The sequence below is a fragment of the Protomyctophum parallelum genome, assembly GCF_964188405.1.
Source record: "Protomyctophum parallelum genome assembly, chromosome: 1".
NCBI lineage: Eukaryota > Metazoa > Chordata > Actinopteri > Myctophiformes > Myctophidae > Protomyctophum > Protomyctophum parallelum.
In genome coordinates, this window is record NC_139697.1 from 65,042,131 (window position 1) to 65,052,874 (window position 10,744).

A 10,744-nucleotide genomic window follows, 5' to 3' on the forward strand; every position below is an offset into this window, starting at 1 on the left:
TTTTGTACAAAGACACATATTTAGCCACTTGTTCGAATGCCCTCGGCCCGTCAAAAATAGCTAAAAACACTAAAACGAAAGAAAGCAATAAATGAAAAAAATAAATAACTCAACTTTTATTTTCTCCAATAAGCTAAAACATGAACCTTGGTTGGAAAACAAACAATTTAACTACAGTAGCTGTTTAAGTTAACCGAAGTATTTGGGTTATTTGAAAGGATTTGGTATCCCTTTCTCTCCTACCCAAAAGGGTTAAATACATTCGCTAGATAATATAATTAGAATGATTGATAAGCCAGCACTTGTGTGATGAATATTGTGGTTTAATATGTGGAGTGGACTATTTTATTTTGATATTCTCCTATGTATAATTAACTCCATGGTTTAAGCGTAATTCAAATATGTTTTCCTGCCCGATAACTTGGGGGGAATTGATTGCCTTATGTGATGTATACAATACAATAGCTTTACAATAGGAATTTGAAAGTAGTGTCCTTGAATCAGTTTGATGCATCATTTGATTGAATATGTATGGCAGGTAGCGGCTAAATTTATTTTCAGTAACTAGCACCTGCAAAGATAATCCCTGGTTCATGGGCATGAAAACAGTCCCATGTCAGCCAGAATTGGTACAAATAAAAAGGCACTTTTTTATATTTCTGTAAAATGACAGCTTTTAGAAAAGGATCCATAAAATGACCATTTTATGAGTAAGAACACTGGCATATATGAAAGAAAACAGTAAAAACATATTCTCATGAAAGCTAGCAAACAATACAAAGAATTAGCAGATGTACAACCATTATATACAGTGTTAGTATTAATAGTGCAGTATCATATCACGTGATGTGCAGTGTGTTGGAATGCCTATTCTACAATGTAACATGCGTAATGTTGGGATTCATTTAGGAGCAGTACATCAGACTGTGGCTTTTACATCAGTAAGGTTACACAACTTGAGTAAGTGAACAGACACAAAAAAACTGCTTGCATAAACAAGGAACTGGGGCCAGTTACATTTAAAGATTCCTTCATCTTGTAAGAGCACATACAGTTTAAGTGGAATAGGCAGCACTGTAAAGTTATAAGATATGCATCTGTGCATATCAGTGGAAGGAAGCTCCCTTAAGGCTCATGTTTTAAGTGACACAATGTACGAGTAACAATGTGATTTCAAGGAGGGTGTCACGGTTGTCACCCAACCATTTCCAAAACAAAGAGATTTGGTTTTCCATGATGTTGATCCCTTAAATTGTTTCCATTGTATTTTTGTCATAGATTTATGTAGCTAATGTTGTCCTTTGTATTTATCAGTACAACAGCATCAGGACCCAAAAGTTTGTCAATATGTTTCAACCTTTCAATAGGGTCACAAGTGAAAATGAGCAGACCAAGTATAGAGCCCTGTGGGGCCCTGATCAACAAAGTACTGAATATGTTTAAGAGAAGGGGGAAAAACCCCTCCACTGTACACATTGTGAGACATTGACGAGGGAATCAACGAGGGAAATCAGTAACACTGATATGTACAAACGTAGATGAGCTTGAGTCAGTTTCTCAAGTGCTTCAGATGTCATGCATTGCAGCATGAGTATAGGTTTGTTTTGGTAAACAGACTGAGGTTTGAACGGCATACACTCACAAGTCCTTGGATGGTTAGTGTGGGTCATATTACATTTCTTCGCCTCTTCGTTCACACAGTGGTGTGAAACAGAAGTAAGCCATTTACATTCATTTTTCAGATATTTTGAGCTGGCCGTAGCAGATTTCACACTCCTAAATAAAATTATTTGAACTTTACATGGACATTATATGCATGTTATAGCTAGTTATGCAAACTAGCGTGCTAGTCTTTGGTGTGAAAATTACCTCCAGTTCAATTTCATTTATGGGGATTGTTAGCCTGCATATTACAGTTTAGTAACAGGATAAAAAGTAAGGAAACAGAAAATGGACTCAAAATAATGCAAAACTAAACTGGGTGACATGTTCCTTTAAAACATGTTGAGCAACATTAGTCCCATTTTCCTTTTTCACTTCTGATTACATTTCCTCAGTGTTGCACATACTTTCCCCCACTGAAAGATGTCCTCATGTGGTGTATTTACTTTTACCATCCTTTGTGTTTAAGGTCAGTACATAAGCCTCAGTTGTCTCCACCAGTTATATATACTTTTATTAGGAGTTATTTTATTTTGTATATATTTTTGATAGTCTATTCTGCGCTGCTGCTTCACGTGTGGCGTTTCTATTGCTTGTTGCTTGTAACTCGGGCGTTTGGAAGCATTTTTAGGCGAGTGACTTGCATTTTCATCTGGGAAGAAGCACTTTGAGGACACAGCCTTAACCTTTTTCCTTAATGTAAAGACTTGTTTTCTTAAGCTTTTTCTAGTGTCTGCTGTGCTGAATGATTGTTCTGTATTTTATATTTGTCATCAAAACAGTGTTTTCTTTTTTTTTTTAAGTGAGTCATTTTCAATTTCCAAGTCCTGTAGAGGGCTCACTTATTATCTCTATGACTGAAGTCTGCACAAATAGGATTGCATAAAGAGGGAATATCTGTGGAGTTCTCTGTAATCTGTGCCCTTGCCTGCTCTCACCTTGAAATGTATGTCTTCCTGAAGGAGAACAGTGGGATAAAAGTTCATTTTCAATTAAGCCAACAGCCATAGTCATGTTACCTCAACCTCTGAAGCATAATTGCTTCTTAGATAATTACTTTTTTCACATTGCTCTATTCTCTTAATATACACACACACAACTTTAAACAAATTATTTCCATTCACACCTAGATCCCTCTCTTGGTCCGTTGCATTTTCGTATTGTTATGAGTTGCTAACCCAACCTTCTGAAATGTCTCTGGTCTTTGAGTAGCTTGGAGCAGAGCTGGATCTCATGGCTAACCCTGTTCCAAACTCTCTGCCACCTGCACGGCAGAGTATGAGGTTGCAGGTGCCTGTCGAGTGAAGAAGGAAGCAGCTCTTTTAGGCTTCAGGCGTTTTATTTCCTTACCTGGAAGACAAGAGTTTTTTTTAATGAATGTGATAAATATATTACTATCAGTTTCTGGCTCCCAAGCTCAGCTCAGCTGCCAACATGGTGCGTCATGCTTGGTGGAATTATCCACAGAGAACAAGATACAGTAAGTCTGCCTGGAATGTCTTGTACAGGTCTACGGGGTGAGGAGAGTGTAGAAATCTGAGATGGGAGATGACTTCAAGAGATGGCTCTTTGTGGCTACAGTAGAAATCAGTACTGCTGTACGGTGCAGTAGTTGACAGGACTAGAGATATTAGATGGTAGGAGTATAAATGAGATGAATGGACTGATGAGATGAGTTGGTACAACTAGTGAAACAAGATATGACAGGTGAAATGACATGTTAGGACTAGTGAAATGATAGGACAAGAGAAGATGAGAAGCAGAGAAGATGAAGAAGAGGATGATGAGCAGCAGAACTATAGAAATCTCATCATTATCAGGACTAGGAAAATAGGAGTTTTGGTTGGACTAATGCACAAAATACTGTATCTATGAGGCTGAAGAAATGTACGCCTGATTCTTCATAGCCTGGCAGTCACTCAACAGCACGTGACTCACCGTTATCCACATAGCTAATGGTGTTGAGTGAATGGACCCGGCTGCACACCACACTGTTTTGGCGTTGCAACTTCCCACGACGCCCACGTCCTTTCGGCACGCCACCGCCATCCTGCGCTGCAGCCTGATGGGATGGGCTAAAATCGCCGTCATTTTCTGCTGCTGCAGCTGCTGCGTCTCCGGCACTTTCAGATGCAGACCTCAACTCCACACAGAACTCAATAAGGCCACTCATGAGCTCAGCCTGGAGACATAATACAAACGCGACAATTAAATCTAGTCCTTCACGATTATTGCCACATACTGTAACAATGACATTGTAAATAAATGCCATTGCAAGAATAGTGTCAAGACACTCGCAATTTTTACACTTTTGACTAGATTTAATGTGGGCTCTATTTATCCATATTTGGTAATTTATGTAATTTCAATCTGGTGTCCCAATTTATGTGCTATGTTTGATAGAAATTACTTGTTTTGAGTAGATCTTCAGTAACTTGTTGACAGGTGTGCCTTCTTCCTCTCCATCAAATTCTAGCCACAGAATATGAGAATCCCCCTCGTCCTCAGGGTAGCTGTGGTCCCAGGACAGCTCACTGAAACGAAGGCCAAGGAGCACATGCTGCAAGGAGAAAAGAACAATCTTCTGAATCTGAATAGATTTTGTGGGAATTCACACTGTGTGTGTGTGGTACTATGAATATCCAAGCATACATAAAAGTAGGAGCATATAGAAATATTGCGTGTTGATTTAACTGCAATGCCACACAAAAGCAAAGAGCAATAATGTTTGTGTTTTAAAGTAAATCGATTTGTGATTAACCACTTCAGCCCTACTTTATACCTTTTATTGTACAACAGTGTTGTAAATAACGAAATTAAAATGATTTAATTAAAATCTATATGTTTGATTAACTGTTGCACCAATATACTACAGTAAGTGCCCACCTTCTCTTTGATATCCATCACGTAAACTCCATCCAGACTGATCCCAACATTGACCGCTTTGCGCCGTCCTCTTTGCAGGATTCCTTGGACGGGCTTGTCAATCTCTCCAAAGAAGAATGCACACCTGTTTAGGTTAAGTTGAAAACTTTAAAGACACGCCAGATTGCAGAAGTTGCCGAACCTATATTTTGTGTCGTCATTTTTTATCTTCTACATTGTTACCATCATTTTTCATGAATTTGTATCAAGGTGGCCATCAACTGTTTTATGTACTGTACAACATTGAGAGGTTGTACAAAAAAGGACTTTTAGGTCTTTTAGACCAGCAAAATTGCCATGTGATCTTCAAGTTTGCTAAATCTCATCTGGAGACAAATGACTCACTTGTAACACATCTTCCCGTTTTCATTATGACACTGGGTTTTTAAATCCCATGATATTGCTTTGTATTCTATAAGGGTGTAATGGGACTTCATACCCGTAGTAAGGCAGAGAGTGGCATTTGCTGAGGTACTGGCGAAGGTGCTGTAAGGACTCTGGTGAGTTGCTGGCAGACGTGCAGAGCTTTTTGTATTCTTCCAGCAGGTTGTGCTCCATGCCTGCATGGCGGCTCCCTTTCCCTCGCAGAGCAGAGAGAAGTCCACCCGACCCTGGGGTAACGTGTGCAGGCAGGAAAGATGATAGCTTCTTCTCCCTTTGGCAGGTAGATGGCAGCCAATTAGTCCACCAGTTCACAAAAAATAAATAGACTGTATCCACAAGTTGGTCAGTTAACACCGATTCAAAACAAAACAGATTCTGCTGACAACCTCCATTCAAGTGTAAGATTGTACCAGGTCATGCTTAATTGGTAGCAAGCATATAAAAAGAGCTTCTGTGAGAGAAATCCAGCACCATGCACTTGTGTTTATACCCTCAAATTCAGGGATTTAAAACCAGAGACTGAATTGATTGTTTACCCGTTTCCAAAAGTCATTCACAACTAAAACAATCCAGAGCTGTTGAGAGTTGGAACACGAGATTAGCTCCAGAATCTGACAGACACACATACACACATAGAGCCTGTCATAGATGGCCAGGCTATTGCAACGCCATGCAGTAAAAAGAGTTGGATATAACTAAAACATAATTACGTACATAGGAGCATAAATCAGTAAAAGGTGGAGTGGCTTATGGCTTTAACCTACTTCAAAATAGCAGTTAGTTTCTGGTTGTCCAGACCAGATCCCTCATCGAGAGCAAGAGAGAGAGCTCCAAGGCCTGTCCACTGCTCTGGGTCACACGGGTAGCGACCAGAGAGAATGTTGCTCCTGGCTTCATCATACAAAAGTCTCAACACTCCCTCATCATCCATCTGTTAAACAGTGACAGTAACAAACAGACCTTTAGAAGGAGAATTATCGCAGTGCTACCAGTCAGCTTGTTATATCAATTGATTGTGGGTGTTGTGTAATTTATTGTAAATTATAAGACACAGAGAGAAACGGTTTCTGAATGAATAGTAACAATTTCCTTTCATTGGCATTTATGAACAATAAAACTGTGAATAACTATTATAAAGAATATTTGATAACAAAACATTTTCCCCTTTAAACATTTTAAAGGGGGGAAAAAGTGTTAATTGTACCTGTAACTCTTTAGATTTGGGATAAAACACATTCCGCCTGTATTGTAGACATGGTTCATCTGGAGGGAAATAACAGAGGTGTATTTTATATTTTAATCAAGAAAATATGTAAATCATGTACTGTATGTGTATACACAGGCATATGTATGTGCACTCTGTTTTTATTCCTGCACTCTGTACTGTACGGCACAAACTTGGTGTGCCTTTTAAAGTTCTCTATAAAGAATTAACTTTTTCTCAATCAAGTGTGGAAGATTTTCAAGTATTTCTAAAGGTTCATGTCAATACTGTTTGAAACAGTTGGGTGTTGACTGTTCTGGATTCACATACGCAAGCTTCAGCACCCGTCGGAAACCACTAGAGAACCAGGCCCTCTGACACAGACACACCCTCACCTTGTGATATGTCTTCTTCTGAGGCCTCAGTGAAGCGATATAACAAGTCTTGCCACTGTCGACACAGTTTGTACGGTTGGTGTCTCGGTTTTAATTGCAACTCTGAGAATATGGGAAAAACAAAATAAATCATAATAGCCCAATTAAGCAAAATCTTGGTTACCTTGCAAGATCATCATGTCTACGCAAAACAATATTCAGTAGACAAGAGTTGGGAGGATGGCTAAAGATGTTATGGTAAAAATACTGTAGTTAAGAAAATAGCACTGTAGATGGATACATATGGGCCTCTGGAACCACGCCATTACATCTTTAGACCATAATGATTTACTGTGACCACTGTGGGTCCTGTCTGTCCATAAATGAAAGGATATCCTTGTCTATCAGCAACCCCAACAAAACAGTTAATATTACAAATTAATAGTCTCACATGACGATCTGTGATTTCCGCCATCTGGTGACATTTAATTCAAAATAACAGGCTTGTTGGTTTTCAAAGCAGTTGCCGCAGATTTGTTAGCGGCTGTTCTCGCCCCTACATTGATATTAGTAGGTGGAGATCTCTCATCGTCTGGCTACGCGAGACTAGCGTATAAAACATGTTAAACACAAATACATTTCATGAATGCTAATTGCTGCCACAATGTTTCCTTGATGCTGATGCATAAATTAGGCAAACAAGAAAAGAAAAAAAGCGTATTACCAAGCAGGGGAGAGCAGAGCCAGAAGGCGAAAGCATCCTGTGCTGAGTCAGGTATGTGGAGAGCCTCACGGACACTACGGCCCAATTCCTGCACAGTCACACCACCTACCCCTTCTACACACAGGTGCACTGCACTGTCACCCACCAGGTAGATAAACACATCTTGAGCTGTGTGACAGACAGACAGACAGACAGACCTAGTTTCAATCATTTTTGCCTGTACGGACATGCCTAAAATAAACAAATCTGGATGAAAAGGCTATCTTCAAAATTCTAAGTAAATGTGAAAAGTAAAGAAAAGTCATACTGAGCTTAAACGTGCTTACAACAAAGATTCAATTTCAAAATAATGCAGTGAGGACTGGAGGGCAGCTTTGTCCCTCTAGTAATAACATTATTATTATTTGCAGTGCTGTACCACGAGTAAGTGTTGCAGAGGAAGCAATGCTTCCTCTCTGTGACTGATCATCTGATGCTTCTGGTGGAAACCCACATTCATCGCCTTCCATCTCTAGCCTGAAACACAAAGAGCCACATTCAGAAATGTGTCACACAATATAGTATTGTTGTTGTGGAGCACTCGCTCTCGAACAGTCCATAACCACAGCATTACTCATGCTTGCAATTAGTTTGTCGAACAGATGAAATTGTATGCATGCACAGAAAAGGTGTCTCACGTCGCCTATTAGTTGCCATTGATTGAATAGTAATAATAATAAACTTGCTGTGTCAGTTACTGATAATTATTTAGAGATAATCTAAACTAATTTCAAAAGTAGCAATACATAATGCCACCCTTTATGCGATATCACAGGAAAAACTGCAGCACCACATAAAAGTGCAGTTGTTGTTTACCACACTTCCTGATGAGCACAGCACAAATATGTAAGCACTGGAATGTAGTGTTTATAATGAAGTTACTTTTTGGCATTTTCAGTTGCTCCGTTTCAACATGGAGCCTGCAAATCTTAAACAGGCTCAGAAGATTGAATTTAAGAATACAAACTACATCCACCAGATCCAGTATTAATCAAATACATAAGACTGAGCAGTGAGTAGGGCATTTAGCATGCCCAAGGGTTTCCCAAACAAGAGAAATGCTGCAACTCTAATTATGTTGGTACTGCGTAAAAATCATTGCATGCCAATGATGCTGAGCTGACTGACTGGGCCTTGATGTAGGTTCTCTTTTGAAGTAGAATTGGCAGAGTCCACTCCACACCACTCTCCTTGATATTAGATATTAGTGATATTGAAAGACTTTATAAGGGAGGAACAGAAATGTAAATGTACATGTGGCTTTGGAGACAGTAGTCTTAAAATGCTGACTGAGCATATTATATTGTCAGTAAGAAGAACCACTTTGTTCAATTCATCATAACATTTAGAGACGTACAAATAATATACACTTCTATAGCCAAAAACAGGAAATCATCATAGAGGGGGTAAAAAGATAATCAGACCCAAAATTATATTTAGCTTAGCTTGTCATTAGACTAATGCATTGGACATAGTCTTACAATCCAGTGGCTTGATCTTAAAATGTTTTACAATAAAAGTTACATGATGGCTTATGAATATGATTCAAACTAAGGTGTAAATGACTCAGACTTATTACATTTGACTTGCCCTTTACTCTTTAATATTGTGACTTTACTTGTTTAAACAGGGTTTAGGACTATTTGACAGTCACCCAGTTTTAGAGTAGACTGGAATTTCCAGACAACCAACAAAACCACAAGGCTCAGTCTACGGTTAACTACATATGCCTTACTTCAGCTATTCCAAGGAGATCTACAAGCTTTGAACATTTTTGAAAAATGTTGAAGAATTGTGAGGAGAAAAAAAAAGAATATAATTAATTCACCATTGATTGACATGCCTAGCCTTGGATCAAGACTATAAATAATGTTAGTTTGATATAAATATATTAATGATATGCTTGCAAATGTCAAAATCGATTACATCTATGATTGATGATACATAATACAATAGATATATGATAGTCTTATACAATTAAGGCCCATGATACATGAATGATATATGCCCATGATGTGGTATTGTCAGATAATCTTTGAAGATTTTAATTTAATCTACCCATTTTATCCAGAGTGGGTTGCAGACAATTCAAATTTCAAACAAAGTGAAAACAAAAAGAACAAAGGTTAACGTTAGGTTCAATCAATAACACAGGAAGTCAGGAACTAAACACTGAAGTCTGAGCGCCCTGCAAGAGGACGGTCTGCTACTGCTACATTTTTTCATGATTTATTAACTATTATTTTGACAATGTTAAGCCTGTGTAAAATCAAGCAAGTCGTTGTCAACAAGGACCAATAAGAAATAATAACGATCTACCCGGCCATTATAAAAAATACTTTATAACAACACAATTAGGAAAAAGGGAATTTTGTGGCATTCCACATTCTGGATTGTGTTATTGTGAGAAGCTGTTCATTAGCAAGTAACGTACAAGCCAAGGTACAAAATGTTTTCAGCGCCTACTCACCCTTTAGTACCTGTGAAATGATCTCCTCTCACCGCTTGTTTAGGTCCGATGCAGCCAGTATGACAGAAACTTCAAACTTACATAAATAAATAAAGAGGTATTTTAAGTTAGCTGCTGCTCGTTAGCGCAGTTGACTGCTAGCTTTCCCTATGAGCTTTCCTTCCGGGCAACTGCCTGTCCTAGGCAACTGCAACAGTTACGATGATGTGTGACAGTGTGACTCACGGACTCACGGTCGATTCGTCTATTTTGATCCAAACCTGTTTGGGGTGTGACAATCACCACATTCTATCAATAATAATAAATTAATAATGCAGGGGGGGGGGTCATATTATTAAACAAATGTAAGGTATAATTTAAAGAGCTGACTGCGAACAACATGGGATGTGTACACAGTAGTAATATTGTCAAATATATATTTTTTCAGAAACACGAATATGATAAGAACTACACGAAATGATGAATGAAAACGTGTCTTTGCCAAAATTGGGTCGAAAGAGCCTGATCCAGAAAAATGATCTGATTTTTCAGTGGAAATACAGAAGCGTCATCAAGTCACGTGATCAAAGCAGGGAAAACAACGCCTCCTCCTCGTCTATTTAGCACCACCTCCAACGGCCAGTGGTCGGCAGTGTGGTTCTCCCCAAAATGATATGTAGACCTGTAGGATTTGTAATTTTTGTATTGAAAATATGTGGAAATAAGTGAAAATATGTGAAAATAAGTGCATCCACAAGAGGTTACCTGCTATGTGGGCTGTATTCTTGACAATCTCAATGTCACTAAAAACTATAAGCTTCAGACCTCCTAAAACAAACTGATATGACTACGTCTCGGTCTCATCATTGACCCACCTAATTCCAACACACTTTGTTAGTTTGGGATGGCTCAGGCCAGGGAAGAAGACAAGGTTGAGCAAATATCAATGGGATTGGTATTTAAGAGGGACAATGCCCTCAATA

At 38.7% G+C, this 10,744-nt stretch overlaps 1 protein-coding gene across 2 annotated transcripts; it reads right to left on the reverse strand.

The window, feature by feature from the left end:
* Nucleotides 1-686: 686 nt before the first annotated feature.
* On the reverse strand, nucleotides 687-10,299 carry frmd8 (FERM domain containing 8). Of its 2 annotated transcripts, none has more exons than XM_083779974.1 (11): nucleotides 9,793-10,299; nucleotides 7,692-7,789; nucleotides 7,274-7,441; nucleotides 6,571-6,672; nucleotides 6,176-6,234; nucleotides 5,736-5,902; nucleotides 5,027-5,242; nucleotides 4,549-4,672; nucleotides 4,073-4,222; nucleotides 3,601-3,844; nucleotides 687-3,012 (listed from the first exon to the last, which is right to left on the reverse strand). In XM_083779974.1, the coding sequence occupies exons 2-11, from the start codon at nucleotides 7,780-7,782 to the stop codon at nucleotides 2,900-2,902; spliced, it is 1,434 nt and encodes a 477-aa protein (XP_083636100.1). In that variant the 5' UTR covers nucleotides 7,783-7,789; nucleotides 9,793-10,299; the 3' UTR covers nucleotides 687-2,899. The 2 variants fall into 2 exon arrangements, with proteins under 2 accessions (XP_083636100.1, XP_083636099.1); XM_083779973.1 differs by having other exon boundaries at nucleotides 9,783-10,299.
* Nucleotides 10,300-10,744: the final 445 nt, after the last annotated feature.